The sequence below is a fragment of the Podarcis vaucheri genome (genome assembly GCF_965113315.1).
Source record: "Podarcis vaucheri genome assembly, chromosome: 1".
NCBI classification, from domain to species: Eukaryota; Metazoa; Chordata; class Lepidosauria; order Squamata; family Lacertidae; genus Podarcis; species Podarcis vaucheri.
Genome location: NC_138759.1, coordinates 6,299,741 through 6,321,835, shown reverse-complemented (window position 1 = coordinate 6,321,835; position 22,095 = coordinate 6,299,741). Strand labels below are relative to the sequence as shown.

General features: G+C 45.1%; 1 protein-coding gene and 1 long non-coding RNA gene across 2 annotated transcripts in view; both read right to left on the bottom strand.

Moving 5' to 3' along the window:
- Window positions 1-5,377: 5,377 nt before the first annotated feature.
- On the bottom strand, window positions 5,378-22,054 carry MAPK1IP1L (mitogen-activated protein kinase 1 interacting protein 1 like). Its single transcript, XM_082219797.1, has 4 exons — window positions 21,933-22,054; window positions 11,211-11,238; window positions 8,628-9,335; window positions 5,378-7,813 (listed from the first exon to the last, which is right to left on the bottom strand). Exons 2-4 carry the CDS (start codon window positions 11,232-11,234, stop codon window positions 7,802-7,804), a joined length of 744 nt encoding a protein of 247 aa, XP_082075923.1. The 5' UTR covers window positions 11,235-11,238; window positions 21,933-22,054; the 3' UTR covers window positions 5,378-7,801.
- LOC309531109 overlaps window positions 5,378-22,095 on the bottom strand; it is a 157,119-nt gene continuing 140,401 nt past the window's right edge. The window contains exon 2 of the long non-coding RNA XR_014219085.1: window positions 5,378-5,443. This is a non-coding gene — a long non-coding RNA (uncharacterized lncRNA). The remainder of the gene's footprint in view (window positions 5,444-22,095) is intronic.

The following is a 22,095-nucleotide window of genomic DNA, read 5'->3' as shown; positions in this document are numbered from 1 at the left end:
CCTTGGAACCCAAACACTGCAAACCCGGAAGTGTTCCAGTTTGCTAACTTTTTTTTCAGAAGCTGAATATGCCCTGTTTTGAGTGCCATACTTCCATTTTGAGTGTTACACTGAGGTCTGTCTGTTTTTGCTATTTATTTTGCATTTTTGTTTTTGCAGCTTTTTTTGTTGTTGCTATGAGGAATTAATGAAATATGGAGCAAGCCATTGTGTCCGCGATGAAAGCGTTGCGTTGACTGGGTTTGATTCATTGACAATCATTTCTGATCGAATCCCACAAACCTCTGCACCTCTGCAATTTGCTTTCTCTACACCTGACAGGCACGTATAAGCATTCGAAAACACAGACTGGTTGCTTCTCCCAGGCAACCTGGGTCATAAAGACAGAAGGTAGCTTTGATGTAGTTTGTTAATAACACTGGTCAACAACAAATTTGTTGTCTGCGTTTTTTCAGCTGATTTAGGGCGAATCCGATGCGCTGAATCCAAAAATCACATTGGTTTTGCTCAATCAGGTCAAGTTTTTGAGTTATGGCCACATGTCGTTTTTTTACATTTTTGTTCACATGTACGTTTGTGTGGAGCATCTTAGAAGAAGTTGGTGGGCGTAAAATGCCATGTCGAATAATTGTTTTGTTTGGAAATGATTATTTTAATGACAAGAAGTCTTCAGGTTCGATAGTTCTGGGTGATTATGTCGAAAAGGGATCAGTTTGAAGTCATAAAACCTCAAAATCTTCCATAAATTGGTGCTGCAAAGCATACAAGTTGGGGGATCAAAACCCCGGGCTCACTCGACTACACTGAAGGAGAACTATGAAGGGGTGAAGTATGTGCTGGAGAAAATTCGTTATGATCAGCAGAAGTGGTTTATTTGTGTTGACCTGAAGATGGTGAACTTTTTGTTGGGACAACAGTCTGGCTTCACCAAGTACCCATGTTTTCTGTGCATGTGGGATAGTAGGGACCGTGCTCAGCATTATACGAAGGACTGGCCTGTGCGGGAGGAATTGGTGCCTTGCATCAATAGGAGTATAGCATCTAGATCAAGGGAAGTAATAGTGCCACTGTATTCTGCTCTGGTCAGACCTCACCTGGAGTGCTGTGTCCAGGTCTGGGCACCACAGCTCAAAAAAGGACACTGACAAACTGGAACGTGTCCAGAGGAGGGCAACCAAAATGGTCAAAGGCCTGGAAACGATGCCTTATGAGGAACGGCTAAGGGAGCTGGGCATGTTTAGCCTGGAGAAGAGGAGGTTAAGGGGTGATATGATAGCCATGTTCAAATATATAAAAGGATGTCACATAGAGGAGGGAGAAAGGTTGTTTTCTGCTGCTCCAGAGAAGCGGACACGGAGCAATGGATCCAAACTACAAGAAAGAAGATTCCACCTAAACATTAGGAAGAACTTCCTGACAGTAAGAGCTGTTTGACAGTGGAATTTGCTGCCAAGGAGTGTGGTGGAGTCTCCTACTTTGGAGGTCTTTAAGCAGAGGCTTGACAACCATATGTCAGGAGTGCTCTGATGGTGTTTCCTGCTTGGCAGGGGGTTGGACTCGATGGCCCTTGTGGTCTCTTCCAACTCTATGATTCTATGATATCTCCTCCCAGAGTCTTGCTGGTTAAGTCTTGTGTGTATTCTATTAATCAGAGTCCAATCCTTCCTTGCTTTTGGGATGCAACAGAGACAGACAGTCAGGTTGTGTGTTCACAGAAGTGACCAGAGATAAAGGACCACTTTAAAACTCTTGGGAGGCATAAATGCTTCTGAATACAGTCGCAACTCAGAAGACTAACAGAATCTGTTCCGGAAGTCCGTTTGACTTCCAAACCGTTCAGGAACCAAGGTGCGGCTCCCGATTGGCTGCAGTAAGCTCCTGCAGCCAATCGGAAGCAGTGACGGGCGTTTGGGTTCCAAAGAACGTGTGCAAACCGGAAGACTCACTTCCAGGTTTGCGGCATTTGGGAGCCAAAACGTTCGTCTTGCAAGGCGTTTGACTTCCAAGGCACGACTGTACCAGTTGCTGGCGGCTGTGAGAGCAGAATTCTGGACTGGATGGGCTACTAGCATGATCCTGCAGGCTCTTATGTTCTTAAGATAGGGTACTGGATTATTGTCATATAGCGAGGTGGGAGGAAGCTTTCATCACCTAAGACAAAAGCCTTTCTAAGCACTCTGAACACCGTCATCTTGAAAATACGTTTAATGTCCAATTGTATACAAAAAATGACAGCATTTTCAAAAAATATCAAATCCTGTATTTAAAGCCTCTTCACTACCATCATACAACAAATTTATCATCTAGAAAGAAAAATAATAATACAGCAGCAGGTGATATGGTCTATGCTTCAGAAGTGTGATTGCTTAATAATTCCATATTGTAAACAAATGCAGTTAAATATCCACCCCAGAAGCACGAGCCAAAAAAAACCCAACCCCAAATTTCTCAGCAGTTTCCCCCCCTCAAAAAACAAAACAAAACCCCAACTCACAAAGTACAGATCAATACAAATTCCATTGCATAACAAGCATCAATTGGGCTAGAAATTGCTCACACTCTGGACAGAATGATTAAAAAGTTTTACTACACAGCATCGAACAATTGCCTGGGATGAGAAAGGGTGGTCTCATGACCGGGGGTGGGGTGGGTGGGAGCGGTCCAAGTAACATCAAGGGATAATAAGCAGAGATCGTGAATCCCCAGGAAGGGTGCTTTGTCCATAATCAAGTCTGGCCCATTTTGGATTTTTATTTGTTATTTTTGGAAAATGTTTCCTGGAGGAGCCAAGCACAAAGATGCAAAATGCACTTTAATTCACAGGACTTCCATCTCCCTTGCATATACTGCTGTGACTTTTTCCATATATACCCAGAAGAGAAACTTTGATTTTTATATATATATATATATATATATATATATATATATATATATATATATATATATATATATTTGCTTTCGTAGATTTTCACGGGTATAGGAATGCAGGTTTTGGTGTCTTCGGGTGTCTTCCCGTGTAAGAGTCGGGGTGTCTGTGCGACGTTTCGACGAGGTCTCACTCGTCATCTTCAGGCTGGTGCTTTCGGCTTCTTGTTACTGGAACAGAGCAGAGTCTGGTGTTTGAGTTCCTATAAATACTGTTGAGGGGTGTGGTGTATAGCCTCCAACGTTCTGGGTAGAGAGGAAGTTCCTAGATTAGTGTTCTAGATTAGAAGTTCCCAAACCCAGACCCTCTCCACAGACATATTACAGACTCCATCCAGCAACCAAACTATAGTGGCACCTCCGGATGCTGCACCCCCCTGCAATCCCTACACAGATCTGGCTGGCACAAGGCACAAAACCATAGCTCGCCCCTATACACGAAGCCAAGCCAGAGCACAACTAAATGCAGCACAGCCATCTTCTCAGAAAAACTCTTCACAAGCTCAAGAGGTCAAGACACGAGAGCTTTAGCAACTAATCTACACTTAATGACCCACCCAGTGATATTCAGAATATCACTCATGAAATCACCCAAGATATCCCTCAAGTAATTAATGACCCACCCAGTGATATTCAGAATATCACTCATGAAATCACCCAAGACATCCCTCAAGTAATTAAGGAACAAAAGAAGAAAAGGCACACTAATCTAGGAACTTCCTCTCTACCCAGAACGTTGGAGGCTATACACCACACCCCTCAACAGTATTTATAGGAACTCAAACACCAGACTCTGCTCTGTTCCAGTAACAAGAAGCCGAAAGCACCAGCCTGAAGATGACGAGTGAGACCTCGTCGAAACGTCGCACAGACACCCCGACTCTTACACGGGAAGACACCCGAAGACACCAAAACCTGCATATATATATATATATATATGCAGGTTTTGGTGTCTTCGGGTGTCTTCCCGTGTAAGAGTCCCGAAGACACCAAAACCTGCATTCCTGTACCCGTGAAAATCTACGAAAGCAAATTATATATATATATATATATATATATATATATATATATATATATATTTTTCCACATATGCACACTGGGAGGGAGCAGAGAGAGAAGATACGCCATGTGCACCTGCAGTGGCACAACCGGACACCCTCATCTGCCCCAGCTGCAACAAAACATCTCTCTCCTATATCGGTCTCTGAAGGTGCACTTTTCCATCGTCTCCTGAGACGGACAGATGCCAATCAGCAACGCATGATCCCTTTTATCCAAACGGTGTCACCAGAGCATCCTTCTCCACAGCCTTCCAGATGTTTAGGCCTGCCAGCTCCCATCAAGGCCCACCCAGGTGACAGGAGTTGGCAGTTCAAAACATCCGACAGGCGCCTGGCTGTGGGAAGGATGAACCAGAGCAATGCATCTGTCGACTGACTCCTATTTAGTTGCTGCTGCGTTTGGGCAGCGTTTCTGAGGGAAGTGAAAAAGGAAGAGAATGTGGAAATCCGGACACAGGAATCAGAAACTGCGGCAGATCTCCCAAGGGTGTGTTTGTCGCTGACTGGGGTTTCCGCAACCTGCCTGGCCCTCTGCTCCTGCCGCTTCCTAGCACCCCAGAATTGTGCCAAAGTAGTGAATGGTTACGGGTGGTGCCCTGCACAAACTTCCGCACAGAATCCAGGCTCTCTCTCGGCATGGCATCTGGGCAGAGGTTTAATAAATCTGCAGAGCCCTGAATTCAGGTTTCATCGTCTTAATTTGGAACAGATGAAGCAGCGGCCGGCCAGCCTTTCTGTCCAAGCTGCTTAGTCCAGTGACTGCAATCATATATCCACTTACCTGGGAGTAAGTCCCGTCATGCTCAGTGGGGCCTACTTCTGAGTAAACCTGCATGGTGCAGCAGAGCCGCATCTTACGCGGGGTTTAGGTTCCAAAGCCAACACACAAGGTGAAAACAGTGTATAGCCAAAACCCGCCCCCTTGTCCTGGCTGAGAGATACCACCGCTTGTTTGCACTGGCTGCTGGCCGGGGACAGGACGCACACTTTGTGACTCCACTGCCTCCCCAACACTTTTGCATGTGCATGATCAATAGGAACAGAAGGGAGGCTGGACGAGACTTGAAGGCCCTTACAGTTTCTCGTGGGATCTTAGCACCTACTTTTGCAGGAGCTTCAGCCAAGCGGGTTACAGCTGAATTCACAGACGATGTGATGTGCTCTTAGCCAGGTCTACGGTCTCTCTCCTCATCCTCTCCAGGGGCACTACAAATCCTGCAGTCTCTACAGAAGGACGGCCTCAGGGTGGAGGCACTGAACGCACCTTTGGAAAAGTCTGTCCTATGAGCTTGAGGTTCGGCACGACCACTGGTCTGCTCCAGCCTTGTGAAAAACTCCTTTATCGTTCGTTATTTCCAAGAGTTTTTTTTTTTTTTTTTTTTAAGAAAAAAAAGCACACAGAAGACATACACGTGGATCGTCTTAAGCTGGTCTATGGAAGGTACATTTGCATTTCTCTCCTGCACACCTCAGAAGATCGCACGCTTCGGACCTGGAACAAACCACTCCTGCCCTGTCCAAAACGGAATGGCAAATACGGTAAACGACTCCCAAGTGCTAAACGGTGATTCTGGGGCCTTTCCACAGGTCAACGCATGCCCACGCTTCATTTTAGCTTTTGCATACTTTGGCAAGTCCCTGTTCAGTGCCAATAATGCATCCCACCCAAACAGGAGAACAAATAACTTTGCTGAATGTGCATGCAGGGAGGGGATTTCTAGCACAGAAGCAGCACAGCTCACAGACTTCAAAGAGCCATATTAGAACATAAAACCAAAGGTTGCTTCTTTCTTTTTTTTTTTGAAAGGTTAGCAGGACTTTTACTTCAGGGTTTATTAGGCTTGGAGTTCTTGACAAAGCTGGTGGAGTTGGGGATGGAGAGGGGAATTGTCCCCGGTCACTAACCTCAATTACCACACTGAACAATATCCAATAGTTGCGGGTGTTGCCAAGTCACATACCACCGAGCAAATCACAACAACAATGAATGTGCTAGCCAGGGGGGAAATGCATTCTCCCTTCCCCACAACCAAGAAAATACTAGGCTCTGAATTTCTGGGAGGGTGCAATATCCCCATCAGAGAAGTGCAAGATGGAAGGAAGGCATGCAGCCAAGGGGAAATAAACGCTTGCCACAAACTTACACAAGCACAGACTGGAAAGGCCCCTCCATTCCACACATGCAGATTTTTAAAATTTTGTTTGTTTAAACTCCCTGTTCCATGTCCACTCCACAGCACAGAATCGTAGAGTCGGAAGGAACCCAAAGGGAAACCTAGTCCTGCCATGATTAACCAGTATTTTTTTTTGCAGCCGCTAGAGAAGAACATCTCATCTCTACTCTACCCAGGCTTGCAATTCTCAGGGGTGAGACACCGATGAGCAACAGGGTGCCCTCCTGCAGAGCCATTTCCCACAGATGGCTTCTAAATGGTCACTTGCCTATGAATCCTTTGGATGAGCAGACAGAGGTTTGTCAAACAGACAACACAGCTGGTTTTGCAGGCAACTAAACTGTGGGTTTACTGGCAAGGCTGTCCTGTCCTGCAACACTGCTGACGCCAACAGCAACCAGATGAGCGCATGGTGCCATCCCTACAGGGGCTGTCTGAAGGAGAGGTTTACTTGAGCCTAGAGACGAAGTCTGAGAAACCAGAATGGAAGGGGAAAGTACACACACAGGCAAGTTAAAACTGCTGCTGCAAGTACTGCCCGGTGTTGGCTATACGCAATTTACTTTGTTGAACCAAGACGGCCTGAGAACAGACTTCAGGAGACACGCCCCACGGCAGAACGACCTTCCTATTTAATCCGATATTAGACTCTGCCATCTGATTTGGGAATAAGACGACAGCACTCAAGTGAAGGTGCAACTGCGCTTTGTGGAGTTCTGATAATAGACACCATCGGTTCCCAAGTGAGGGCAGCGGTTATGCAAGGACCATGGATTCTGGAGCCACTAAGCAAGAAGAGGATTATTCTGTTCGGATTCCTGCCTCCTCCCTACAATAAACATTTTAATTCCATCTGAAGGACAAAAACAACCCAAAAGTTATCACGGCTCATCAGTCAACCCAATGGCAGTTCTAGTCTTAGATTTAATATATGGACCATCTCAGAGGGAAAATCCATTCTCTTAATGAAAACAGTGAAGTCTAATTCGGCTGGCAGACTAGCCCCTCAGAATGATCTATCCGAACTGCCTGAACACCTAAATTGGGCGGTGCAACGATGTTGCCTGGAGGCTAGACATCAAGTGTCAGATCTAAATCTCTGCCAACTATCTCCCAGAACATGGCTAAGATAAATTGAATGTGATGTGGAGAACTGCCTCCAGATTAACATGGTTTGCTTCTTTTCAGTTTGATGAGTGACTTGTAATGTGTCTGGCCCATCTGTCCAAGAATTTCTCCAGAATACACAGAGTTTATTGAATTGACTTGAATAACCTGAACACACAGACACAAGTCCAGCAATGGGTCCAGGCCTTCCATCAAATTCCTGGACTATTCTGGAGCAGTCCTAACTCTCTGGGCAAACAGCCGCATATTCCAAGGTGGGGTCCTCACCTCCCAAGCAAGGATCGGGCAGCTGGGGCATGTTTTATCCTAATTCACTGACAAACAAAAAGGTTACTTCAGCATTTGAGCAGAGTCCAGCTTACGCAGAGTCCTCCTCCGTGCCTCAGATGAGCAGGCAGAAGGCGAGCGAGCTCTTTTGAGACTCCAAAAGGTTACAGAAAACGAATGTTTTAACTTCTCTTGTAAATAGCAGTTGTAGGTGAGGAGACTGCACTTCATCAGCCCGGCACAAGTTCAACGGTAAGGCTGGGGAAAAGAATAAAAAGAGAGAGAGAGAGGTCAAATTCTGCAGATCCAAGATCAAACTACAGAGGGTTTGCTCCAGGAGCCAGACGAAGGGTTGAGGGGTTGACAAATGTGCAACACCATTAAACGCGCGTTTCTCTCAACAGATATAAATCTATATCTGAGCCTTTTGTGTGCGACTGAAGCCAGTTTATTATCTGCATGGGGAAAAGGACAGTGTTAGACAGGCAGCAGATTCTTTTCTTTTTAAAAAATGATGCTACCAGGGCTGTTCTTGCAGTGACTACAGAACATGCTATGGGGATAGGATTAGTGTTGCATACGGAAATCACACCCTCTGACCAGCAGAAGCCATGCCTAGAGATTCCCTGTTTTTTAGACCATTGTCACTCACCAATAGGTTTCCCCCCCTGAAGCATGAGGGCCCTAAACGTGACTCACTGAAATGGGCAGAAGAGGCTATGATCTGCACTTATCAATGTATCCTTGGCTATTTCCCACCCCCAACAGCAGGTTGCTGCCCACTGCTGGCTACAATGGGGATGTTTCTGTTCTAACAATTTGAGCTTTTATCTTGTATTTTTATCTTGTGAACCGCCCCCGAGATCTTTTGATGAAGGGATGGTATATCAATCTAATAAATAAATAAAAACCCCAAATAAAAAGAATAAGGAAAAATAAAACTTATCAAATTAAAAGCTGCAATTCAGCAGCTGCCTCTGAAGAAGCACAGCAATTGGGGGAGGACATTTCTAAAGCTGAGCTGCAAATGAAGGGACTGTTAGGAGAAGAAGCAGCAGCTTGCTGTACTCACATGAAGGCCCCCTGGCATGGACGGAGCTCCAGCGGGCGCAGGTGGCACTTGGTAAGGATTCGGCGGCGTTGGGTACAGTCCTGGAGCCGGATAGGACCCTGTGGGCGGGGGAAATGGGGCTGGTGGCGAAGGCCCCCATGGTCCGGGGGGGACGGCGCCCCACGGCACTGTAGGAGCGGCCCCCGGTGCCTGGGTGGGAGTGGAATACGGCCCCGGGGGTGGGTACGGCACACTAGGCGCAGGGTACTGGCCCCCCACGGCGGGTCCCCATCCTCCTCCGGCAGACATGGACCCCCACGGCCCAACGGCGGCAGCAGGGGGCGCAGCCGGCTCTGCTGGGCCCCCGTAGGGCCTGGGGAGTTCTGGGAAGGACATGTTTGGAGGAGGGTACTGGCCGGGTGGGGCAGGGCCTGGGGGCGGGTAAGGGGTGCCAGGAGGGGGGCAAGCTGAGCCAGGAGGCGGGAAGGGGGCAGGAGCTCCGGGGGGGAGGGAAGGGTACATTCCCGTGGGAGGGGGTCCAAAAGGGACGTTGGAGGTGGACGTGCTGGGAGGCAGCCCCGACATTGCCGCGGGGGGAGCACTTGGCGGGTTGTTCCAGGGGTTGGATGTGGGCCAGGCTTGGGGAGGCTGGCCGGGCTGCTGAGCAGGTTTCGTGTTGCCCAAGGAGGCGTTCTTGGCAGGAGACGTGTCTGGGAGAGCATCCGCCAGCTAGGAAAACGAAACACGGGGTGAGACTCCACCACTGTTGCTACTCCACCAGAGGAGCCTACGCTTTATCATCATCACCACCACCACCACCATCTCTGGCATCAGTCACATACGAACAACCTCTCATCTCTCTCTAGACTGCTTTGATACCTTCTTTGCTCATCCCACCATCGAAGGACACCAGATTCAAGACATGGGGGAACTCACTGTGCCTTTCCACAGCAAATTCTCTACCGGTGAGTCCTGACCCGACTCTGGGGCGGCCAGCTTCTCGCTGTGACCCACCAAGATTTCAGCACCTCCGCTTTACTGTTCTTTAAAGAAGGTTAAGGCGATCAATGGTCAACTCTGAAGTATCCCAAGTAAAACCACTTCCAAGTTAACATGTGAACTTGCCGGGTTAAGTGTGCCTTTCTCAAATTTCCCCCAGGTAAGCACATCAGCTCAAACACTGTTCGATATTAAGGGGGAAAAAACTATTTATACAGCATGGAGATTTTAACAAACCACTTTTTAAAAGTGTTGAAATATATAAAAAAATTGTCCAGTAGCACCTAAGAGACCAACTCAGTTTGTTCTTGGTATAAGCTTTTGTGTGCATGTACCCTTCTTCAGATACACTGAAACAGAACTCACCAGACCCTTATATATTGTGGGAGGGTGAGGTTTTTCATTATACCTTAAAAAGTGTTGTTATAAGTAAGACAATTGCACTTAGTCCGGTCTCTGTTGATTTGGGGCACTGGGAATTTTTCTGCAAACCCACATAGCTTACTGGTGGGTCACAATTGTTCAGGCCATTTCCAGTCCATGGTTGCCTGCCTATTCTCTCCCTCCCTCCATTCCACATTTGTTCCACGCTGACGTCGCCTCTGCCTTGCAATTTATCAAGATGTCTTCATGGTTTAGGCCCTGCCTTCCCTTCTTCGGAAAAGCTTTCTCTTAAACCTTCTGCCTCCTCTTATCAGGGCTCCAACCACACGCTTGTCAGATGGACAATCTCAACCTCTCCTGCCCAACAACGCAGTTATAGTCCCAGTGGGCAGAGATTAACCACTAACATTATGTGGGATGGGGGAGGTTAACTGCATTAACAAAATGAAGCAGTTCAACAGTAACATTCAAGGGTCAGTGTAAAAAGCTATGGCAACTTAATGTGCTTCTTTCCCCATAAAAAATTCAGCTCTTGGGTTTGCATTGGAATACACACCATCATCCGTTCAAACATCGGAATTGGTCTCGATGCAATCGCACATTGGTTGCAACCAGGGTGGATAAAAATCATTGATTTTAAAAAATAAAATAAAAAATATGATTTTTTAAAATTTAAATTGGATTTTTAAAATAAAATGCTTTTTGGGGGAGGAAATCTTTCTAAAGATAGTTTTCTAACTAAGTTACATTATAGTCCAAAGGTTATTCATCAGGAAATAAGGATTTGTTTTAAGTTTTTCATGTGTGCCCAAAACTCAGTTTAAGTTTTTTTATATAAAAAACCCCGTTTAACCACATCAGTTAACAAACATGGATGCATATGCTATACTGTTAATGTTTCAGTTAAGTAAATTGTTATTTAAATATACAGCAGAAAAGTTGTCCAAATATAGTTAACATCACAATAATTTCATAATTATCTGTCTATGTATTTCTAATAGTATAACCAAATCAGTAATTTTTGATAAAACTGTTAAAACTACTCTGAAAATTTATTATTCCAAAAAATGAAACCTTCATATGGTTGTAAATATTAAGATTATACCAGCAATAATGAGGATTTCTGTAAAAAAATGATTTAAATCAAGTCTTACTGACTAGTGATTTAAATCAACGCCACTCTGGTTGCAACTTAGAAAGTAGCCAAGTTGGAAGACTTACCGAGAAGTCGTCAGCAGCTGACATTTTCCTGTAAAAGAAATAAATGAGATTGGTTTAATACAGAATTTCAGACTACAGCAGGCATGTAATTTAGATGAAGCACATTCTGGGGCACAAATGAGAGTTCTTGAACTGCACATCATTAAGCCTTTGCATGCTCAGCCACCTTCACCATCAACTGGGTTCCTACAAACCACTACATTCGAACCTTGGTTGCCAAAAAGAATGAGTTCCAGGAGTCTGTTCGACTTCCGGAACCGTTCAAAAACCAAGGCGCGACTTCCAATTGTCTTCAGGAGCTGCAGAAGCCGTGCCGGACATTTGGCTTCTGAAAATCATTCGAAAACCAGAACACTCACTTCCGGTTTTCGATCGCTCAGCAGCTGAAACGTTTGGCAACTAAGCAGTTTGAGATCCAAGGTACGACTGTATTTGAGAGTCACTGCCCGCAGCCACCGTATCAGTGCCATCAGCGTCAGTATTATTATTATTATTTTTTCATATAGATATTTATTGATTTTCCAAAAAGAAGAAAAAAAAGAAAGAAAAAAAGACCACAACAGCAAGCATAAGAAAAAAGAAAAATAGCAACAAAACACAAAACAAATATACAGTATACACAATAAAAAAATTTTACCTATCAAATTAACATTGTCATCTCTTTCTGGACTTCCTTCAGCTCGCCCGTAAATCTTCCATAGTCAAAATCAAAATTACACATTGCCTGGTTTGTATTGTCATTACGCATTCCTCTTCCTCTATTTTCCTTAAACAATACCTCTTGGTCTTTCACAGTGCTTCTCTGAATCCCCTTAACGTTATTTGACCTTTACTAATATATTCCAGATAGTCTACATATTTCCCCCAATCCTTGATGAACTTTTGGTCTCTTAGGTGTCTAATCTTCCCTGTTAGTCTATCTAAATCCGCGTAGTCTAATAACTTCAATCTCCACTCCTCTGTTGTTGGCATTTCCTTTTTTTCCCACTTCTGGGCAAGAACTATCCTTGCTGCTGTGACTGCGTAATAAACAAATTTATGGTCTTTCTTTTTTATTTCGTTCCCTAACAGAAAGATTTCAGGTTTTTTAATAAACGTATACTTTAGCACCTTCTTTAGTTCGATATAAACTTCTTCCCAGAATTCTCTCACTCTCCCACACTCCCACCACATGTGGTAAAAGGAGCCCTCCTTCTTTTCACATTTCCAACATTTGCTGTCTACTTTGTACATTTTCGATAGTTTCGCAGGTGTTATGTACCACCTGTAAAACATCTTCATGACGTTCTCTTTCACCGTCATACACGCAGTAAAATCCAGACCTTCTTTCCATAAGTTCTCCCAGTCCTCAAATTGTATAGTATGTCCTATATCACTAGCCCATCGAATCATTACTGTCTTAACTTCTTCATCTGCCAAATTCCAATCCAACAACATCTTATACATTTTAGATATTGTTTTCACCTCATTATTTATAATTTCCGTCTGAAATTTTGAGTCTTTGTCTGCATACCCTCTGTCTTTGGCCTCTTTTCTGAACATCTCACTAACTTGAAAGTGATGTAGCCAGTCATACACATGCTCCTTAACTTGCTCATATGGTTTTACTTTCCATTTCCCATCTTCTTTCATTAACAGTTGGCCATATGTTGCCCAGTCACTTCTCATATTAATTTTCTTAACACTCATCACTTCAAGAGGTGAGAGCCAATGCAGGATTTTAGGTTCTAAGATATTTTTATACCTTTCCCATATTTTGATAAGTGGGCCTCTAAAAATATGGTTTTCAAACCCCTTGTGTGTTTTCCTCTTGCCACACCATAAATAGGCATGCCAACCGAACCTGTTGTCGAAGCCCTCTAAGTCGAGTAGCTCCTTATTCTCTAATTTGGCCCAGTCTTTTATCCAACAGAGGCATGATGCCTCATAGTATAGTCTCAGGTCCGGCAGAGCAAACCCTCCCCTTTCCCTTCTGTCTGTCAACAGTTTGAATTTTATTCGAGGTTTTTTGCCCTGCCAGATAAATCTTGATAGCACTCTTTGCCATTCTTTAAACGTTCGGCTCCCCTTAATTATGGGAATAGTCTGGAATAGAAATAGTACCCTCGGTAGCACGTTCATCTTAATAATATTAATCATTCCCCAAAGGGACAATCTCAGTCCTCCCCATACTTCCAGATCTTTTCTTATTTCTTTCCACACTGGCTCGTAGTTGTTTTTGAATAGATCTATATTTTTAGGCGTAAGCCAAATCCCCAGATATTTCACTTTCTTAACCGCCTGTATCTGTGACTGGTTTTGGATTATTTCTATTGCACTTTGGTCCATATTCTTTACCATCATCTTTGTTTTCCTTTTATTTAATTTGAAGCCTGCTATTTCCCCAAATTGGTCTATTTCCTTTAGGATTTCTTCTATTGTCAGTATTATTATTAATGGGACTTATTAGTCACTTGTTAGCAGAGGTACATTTAAAAACATTAATACACAATATCATAAAAGGGAAAGAAATAAGTCACATACGTTTGTATAAATCAAAACAACCCCACCCAACATTGGTAGCATCTTGTAAAACCACAAATCATCTTATTGGTTGGACCTGCTAGATGCAGTGATGGCCAGACTTGACCCTCCAGCTGTTTTGGGACTACAACTCCCATCATCCCTTGTTAACAGGACCAGTGGTCAGGGATTATGGGAATTGTAGTCCCCAAATAGCTGGCAGGCCAAGTTTAGCCATCACTGCACTAGATAAAAGCTGCTGCTGCCTATTTCTGCTGGATAAAAAGGTCCCTGTATCACTGTGAATGAAAAGGGCCCCATGTTAGTGCAAGCGATGAGTTGAAGTGAGCGCTTGCTGCTCATTTGAGTCTTAGGAGACATCCCTTTTCACTAGGATAAAAGATTCTGACTAAGACCCCTGAACAAGGACTGAGTCCCCAGTCAGGAAGAGCATCACAGAAGAAAAATAATGGAACCATCACAATACACACACATAAACACGCCAGAAGAACAAACTCTCCAGGTCAAGGTAGCTGGTGCTACGCGTGTTTAGCAAGATGTTTTGCCTTTAAAGGCAAGTGGCGCAACGGTGTCAGTAAATCTGCTGACGGCACATCAGCAATTGGGCCAGCGTTCCATTTAACATTGAGCAATGCATAATTGAATGCTTGCAATTTGCAACAAACTATTCCCACCCTCAGAACCTTTGCCACCCCCCTTCCTGAGCACCTGCCGCTGCCATTTACCCCTTTAAATGCTGCACAATAACTTGAGAAAAATCTATCCCATATTTCTTCCCCCGAGGAAGTGTTGAAAACGTACAACAAGCACAATCAAACCATGAGCTAAACAGTTAAGTTTCAACAGCAGAATCAGTAATCACAACAGGCATCCAGAAAGTTCAGCAGATCAGCAGGGAAAACAAGAACAGACAAGAACCCTACATCCATTCCGCTTCCCTCAAAAGCCTCCCTAGAGATCTGGGTCTTCATCTGGCAGTGGGGTCATTTGGCCCTCCCTGGGGAAGGCACTCCAAGGCCTTGGGCCCAGTTGCCAAACCTGAAAACAATGCCTTATATATTATGCTGAACAGAAGATCCAGGAGGGTACATATGGGAGGTAGTTGTTCTTCAGGAACCCTTAATTACAGTTAAGAGCACGAGCAGATGCTCCCCCCAAATTTAGCATATTCCTATTTTCCATGTGACCCACACATTCTGGTCATCCTAACATAACTGGGGTAATGAGGGATCCAGAGAGGAGTGGCAAAACCACCCCACCCCACCCAATGGGGGAACACAGAGGAGCCCCGCTGAATCCCCTGACGCACAGGACATCCTACAACCCATCCGGACCAATATCAAGTACCCATAATATCAGAGGCAGTCTACCTGGGAATACCACTTGCACGGGAAATGTAGGTAAGGGGGACTGCGGTTGTGCCCGGGTCCTGCTCGTGGGCTTCCCATGGGCATACAGCTGGCCGCTGTGAGAACAGGATGCCCTTAAGTCTGGCGCAGCAGGAATCTTCTTGATCAGGCATAGGCAAACTCTGGCCCTCCAGATGTTTGGGACTACAATTCTCATCATCCCTAGCTAACAGGACCAGTGGTCAGGGATGATGGGTATAGTTCCAAACATCTGGAGGGCCAGAGTTTGCCTATGCTCTTAATAGGTAAAAAGGTAAAGGACCCCTGGACAGTTACTGTTAGTTTCTGTTTCTCTCACTGAGCAGATCCTTGCAGTCACAGGACTGTTTACATTCCAGAAAGTCCAGATACTGTTGGATTCTCACGGGAAACGGAGACGGGATGTGATGTTACTGGTTTCCTGTTCCCTTTGTTCTTTCGTTTCTTTTGTTCAGTTGCTCTCTGCTCTCATACAGAGGAGATGTGTTTTTCTTTGCTCTCTGTATAGCTTAGTAATAAAGTATAGCAATGTAGCCCATACCTGCCTCATCCTTCTGTTGTGGACATCGTTGTTTTAATGCTCTGCTGGGCTCAAAGGAAGATGAGCCATATCAGCTCGGACGACTGGAGCTGAAATTCTAACAGTTACGTCCTGTCAAAGGTGACTATGGGGTTGTGGCGCTCATCTCGTTTTCAGGCCAAGGGAGCCGACGTTTGTCCGCAGACAGCTTTCCAGGTCATGCGGTCAGCAGGACTAAACCGCTTCTGGAGCAAAGGAACACCGTGACGGAAACCAGAGTGCATGGAAATGCAGTTTACCTTCCCGCCACAGCGGTACCTATTTATCTACTTGCGCTGCCGTGCTTTCGAACTGCTAGGTTGGCAGGAGCTGGGACAGAGCAGCAGGAGCTCACTCCGTTGCAGGGATTCGAACTGCCGACCTTCCGATCGGCAAGCCCAGGAGGCTCAGTGGTTAAGACCACAGCGCCACCCATGTCCCTGATGCACTTAATATCTTAAGTGCAGTAGAGGCACTTGTGCAAGATACAAATATTGGCTGGGACAGATCTCTTGGCAGAAGGCTCCGTTCTTATTCACACTTGCTTATGTGTGTGTAACATTTCTTTCTTCTGGATTTGTACGCAATGTTGGTCTTACTCAAAGCAGAGCCACTGGAGCCAGTGGACAAGGCAAACTTAGGTCCATTAATCCCAATGGGTCTAGTCAGACAACAGCAACCCTTAGTTTCCAAGAAGAGAAGCAGGAAAGTAACAGAAATACTGAATTACTCTAGCAGGAGTGTATCCAAGAGTTATTCCTCCCTCCCCATCCTGATCAACACTCAGGCAAAGCCTAAAAATAGAACAGCTTCTCAGCACTAATTGCCGGCTTTGATGACCTCTGTGCTGCCACACCCATGCCATGAATGAGGAAGGGGAATGGAGGAGAGAGGCAAGACCTTTAAGCCAGCTGCTGACTAAGCCTTGGATTGGCACAGCTATGACCAGAATGACAGAGATGCAAAGGTCCTTGGTACTAGCTACACAGCCGCACCCACCAAGGGAAGCCAGGAATTCTGCAACAGTGAAACTGGATTATAAAACAAGTGCACGCAAGCGACTGAAACTAATTCAGCCTGGCTGTACAACTTCCCCAGCACTTCTGGATACTTTTGTGGTAGGGACATGTTTGTGGGTTGGAGGAAGTGCTCAAATAAGGCAGGGGCAAATGAAATCTGAGAGAACAGGGTGACGACAGCAAGCTAAGCTCTCTTGTTGATCAGACCAGGAAGCAACCCCAACCAAGTTTTGACCTGCTCTGGTTTAATGCTATTCCAAGAATCTTCTTTGCTGATCTGATCCTTTGGTCAGAGCAGGGTGAATCACTGTCTCATATCCTTCAGCCCATAGAGTGTCAAGATAAACTATGGTTTATCATTATGGGATTGAACCTGGACAAGTCTCAGGCTCTCACACGACCTTCCTCCCCTGACCATAAGGGGATCAAAAGCCTTTGCCTCCGTTTTCAATTGGCCACAGTTTAGTGGTAAGTCCAACCTTGAAGTTCATTTTAAGTATGGTTTACTGAAACAAGTAAGGTTCATAAAGCAAGGATTGAAGTTTGTCTGTTTCAGCAAGACAACCCACAGTTTGCTTGGGTTAGAACAAAATGCTAAACCGTGGTTTGTTAGAAACAGCAGTAAAAGCTTCCAAGGAAAAGAAACGTGATTCTGATGCATTCAAAGGACCAACTAGCCGACCTCTTCACAACAGCTAATCATACCTACCTATGAACAAACGATAGCGTATCTGGAATCCTGTTATTCTTCTTGTCTGCAAATTGTCTAGCTGCTGAAATCTCAGCAGACAACACAGAGCTAAATTGTCTCAATTCCCTCATGGCTTAGCTTAAATTGTTTCATTGTTGGCAACCATTTGGCACCACTTCACTAGACGCAAAACAGCACTGGTGATCAACGAGTATCTCCAGAGGTAGTGCAGTTTCAGCTTTTAAGTGCCTCATTAAACCTTGCCCTACAAAATAATCTTAGGTGGAAGGAATCATCCTAGCAGAATGGAAAACTGTGGTCAGTTATTTACGTAAGAACCATGATGATGGGGAACCCCAGCCAGATGGGCGGGGTATAAATGATAAATTATTATTATTATGTCACAAACCCAAATAAAAAAATAAGGAAATGCACCAACATACTGCATTATTGCTTAAACATACTGAGCCCTAGGGAATGGGAGGGAGGGAAAAACAATCATTTAACTGGAAACTGTTTTTGAATAAGCCATTTCTGGACGTGCCAGAACACCCTACGCCCGAAAAAAAACCCTTCAGTAAGTGATAGAAGACACCTGAGGCCCCCACATGATTTGATATGGAAGGGGGGGGGAGCATTTCCCATCCGATTTGGTCCTAGAGATGCAGAATGCTGTAGTACGAAAAGCATTACAGAAACAGAGAGGTACTTTAGACATCTACTGAATGTTGCAGTAGGGATTCACAATCCATACAGTGTACGTTAACACGTACGGCGACAGCTTGCTTTCTAGATTGCCACAGGAGTGCAAATATTGATCGTGGGTCTCCATGAAGTTTATAAAGCTTGTGTGTTAACAAACAGCAAAGCAAGAGGGTATACCTGATCTTTATACACACAAACACTAAAGGGTGTGCCAGCAGAGAAAGTGTTTGTTCATACATAAAATACAGCTATTCTTTAGGTATTAGAGAGAAGAGTGACATGGAGACCTGTGATGGTATCACAGCTGTAATTCTAGGCGCACTCCTCTGGCAGCAGAACTCACTAGCATTTACTTTCTAGTAAACATGGCTAAATTCCAAGCCCCACAACTACAGCATCTCATTTACAATTGCCAGCAACACTTTGTATCAGTGTCTTGATGCATGAGAGCGGTTTGGGTTTTTTCCTAGATAGAAACTACCACTACTACTACTAATTAATTAAATTTATATACTGCCTTTCATCCAAGGATCACAGGATGGTTTACAGTATAAAAACACAAAAATGCATAACAAAATAACAAACTAAGCAGTTTAAAAGGCCAAAGGCCTGGGAAAAGAGGAATGTTAATATTTGGCACCTAAAGATAAGTAATGAAGGTGCGAGGCAAGCCTCACCAGAGAGAGAATTCCACAAGTGGGGAGCCACCATAGAAAAGGCCCGTTTATTGTGTTGCCGCCCTCCAGACCTCTTGTGGAAGGGGCACATGAATATGGGCCTCAGGTGATGATGATCACAGGGTCTGGGTCAGTTCATATGGGGAAAGGTGGTCCTTGAGATTGCCAAAGTCTTTTTCCCACAAATGCTTGTCCCCTTTGAATTTGTTTTTGCTTTGTTTTGTGCCAAATGTGTGAAGCTGAATGTGCACAAGTTATATCTGCATTAAGTTGTGGGCTTACTGTATTGCGGTCCTGAGCTGTTTAAGGATTTATAGGCCATAAACAGCACTTTTAATTGGGCCCGGAAACTAACTGGCAGCCAGCACAGTCAGGCCAGAAATAAATTTTCTTCAATCTGCTCTCATAACAATGGACAGGCACCCTCACTGCAACTTTGCCAGGCATTCCAAGCACAGGGACAGGGCTGTGGTTTCTGGCAAATGGTGATATTCAGGAATTTCCACACACCAGTCAGCTGTAGCTTGGGATGCTTCAGGTGATTTCCATGCACCTTTACTTCCTCCCCAGGGGTGCGATCATTGACCTATATTTAGGTCCTCAAGGATTTATCACCAAGGATATGCAGGGCTTCTTCCTTACTCCAATAAGCACCCAGCCGGGTCACTTAGGTTTCCATGGCTTACTTCAGCCTGCACTCATGGATTGATAAACCACTGATGCAGAGCTTAGATTGCTCAAAGGTATTTCCTCCTTAATCCTTACATAAGGCTGCAAGGTAAAGAAGTATCATGGCTTTCCCCAACTCCCCCCCACCCTTACTACAGGTTAAGGTGATGTACCTGAGGCATATGTACATGGGGACTACCTGGTCCTCAGTTCAGGACTCTCCCAGCCGCCACCCCACACTGCATGTCGTTAAAATAACAACATATTCTTCCCCTATCGACTCTATTTCCCCAGCACCTGTGTTGGAATCAAGGCTTCCCAACCTAGTGTCTTTAAGAACACGAGCCTTAAGAACAAAAGACCACCCTGCTGGAGGAAGCCTGTTCTCACAGTCGCCAACCCAATACAGTCATACCTTGGGTTAAGAACTTAATTCGTTCTGGAGGGCCATTCTTAACCTGAAGTACCACTTTAGCTAATGGGGCCTTCCACTGCTGCTGTGCGATTTCTGATCTCATCCTGAAGCAAAGTTCTTAACCCGAGGTACTATTTCTGGGTTAGCGGAGTCTGTAACCTGAAGCGTCTGTAACCTGAGGTACCACTGTATCTTGTTGGATCAAGCCAGCTGTCCATCTAGTTGTTCTCTCAGAGGCTAAACAGGTGCTTACGGAACAACACCTCCCCCCCACTTGCAATTCCAAGCAAATGGTATTCAGTGGCATACTGCCTCCAACACTGGGGTGAGAACATAGCCATTATAGCTTAGGGGCCATTGAGAAGGGGCCTCTTACTGCCTCTTGCAGGAATGAGCACTTGTACTTTATCCTGACGCTTCCAATAATCAGCTGCCTCAGGTTTCCTAAAGAGTTTTGATACCATGAAAATGGAAACTTCACACTATCTGCTTTTCCCACACCATGCATAATCTTGTATGCTCCTATCACACACACATTGTCCAACCTTTCTTCTAAACTGAAAAAGCACCGAATGCAGCAACCTTTCCAATGGGGGGGGGGGGTTTGCATTGCTCCACCCCCTTGATCTGTCTTTTGTAATGGCTTCAACAAGACTAAATAAAAGGAACTACATATATATATGTCCCCCTGATTATTTTGGTTGCCCTTCTCAAAACCTTTTCCAGGACGGTATGTAGCTGTAGCAGTAACACTAATAATAAACGAGAGAGACAACTGACTGGGGAGCAAAACTGACCATGGGTAACCTGAACCCTTGTACTCCAGCTCTACCGCTGAGATCAGGAGTGTTGTTGACCCCCCCAAGTTGTTGAGGCTCACCTGACGGCAACAAAAAGCAGACCCTTCAGTACCATGGGCCCAGTCCTGTGGAACTCCCTGCCAACAGGAATTCAGAGGGAAGCTTCCTACCGAAAACATTCCTGTTTAGGCAAGCCTGCCCAGGTGCTCGGAAAGCAGAGGCAACTTTAACCTGCTTTTGCATTTTAACTTTTGGTCTGTGTCAAAGTGGGGCTTTCACAATTTCTGTATTGGGAAGTTTTTGATGTCTGAAGTTTTTTTATGTTTTTCTATGTGCAGGAACCACTGGCAGGATATAAATACTAAATATTATTATTTTTATTCCACTTAATTAGTATATTGTTAAATCCCATGCTGGTCGTTTTTATTGTCTATGTGAAGAACTATGCAGAAACTCTGGTTTTATTATGCTGTTTGCCACAATAAACATTGATGATAATATTAGTATTATTCCACTTAAATAGCATATTGACTGTTAAATCCCATGTTGATCGTTTTTACTGTCTGTGTAAAGAACTATGCTGAAATTCTGGTTTTAGTATGCTGGCTGTTGGCTGTAAGAAACATTGATGTTCGTATTATTCTTATTCTTATTATTTATTATTCCACTTAAATAGCATATTGATTGTTAAATCCCATGCTGATCGTTTTTATTGTCAGAAATTCTGGATTTAGTATACTGGCTGTTTGCCGTAAGAAACATTGATGATGATGATGATGATGATACAGTGGTACCTCAGGTTAAGTACTTAATTCGTTCCGGAGGTCCGTCCTTAACCTGAAACTGTTCTGAACCTGAAGCACCACTTTAGCTAATGGGGCCTCCCGCTGCTGCCACACGGTTTCTGTTCTCATCCTGAAGCAAAGTTCTTAACCTGAAGCACTATTTCTGGGTTAGCGGAGTCTGTAACCTGAAGCGTATGTAACCTGAGGTACCACTGTAGTAACATTTCGCCGTTCTGGTCTCAATTTTTTGGGAACCGCTTTGAGGTTGCTTTCGGCCCTAAGACCAGGCGGGGCGCAGATTTCCTGAAGCAAATAAACAAAGGGACCGGGGAGCCCGAGGGGCGAAGGGAGGCTGGAGCTGCCGGGGGCCGCTCTCCTCCGTTCCCACGAGGGCCGCCCCTTCCCCTTCACGAGGCGCGCCCCTCCCCTCCCCACAGCCCCCCCTCGCCTCAGCCGGGCCCCTTTCCCCCCCCCCCCATGGCGGGGCCTACCTGGGCGCGCGCGTCGAGGAAGACGCCGCCGCTTCTCCTTCTCCTCCGCCTCTTCCCTCAATGCCCTTCCTGAAGCAGCCGGAAGCGGAAATGAGCCTCGCTCTGGCTCTCTCTTTCTCCGGGCCACCGCTACGCCCTCCTTAGCCAGCCGGAAGCGGAAACG

Bases quoted from the DNA above. Each gene is read 5' to 3' on its own strand.
- MAPK1IP1L (XM_082219797.1), bottom strand. From the start codon at position 11,234: ATGTCAGCTGCTGACGACTTCTCG. The intron at 9,336-11,210 runs GTAAGTCTTCCA...TCGTTTTCCTAG, and splicing joins CAGCTGCTGACGACTTCTCG to CTGGCGGATGCTCTCCCAGA.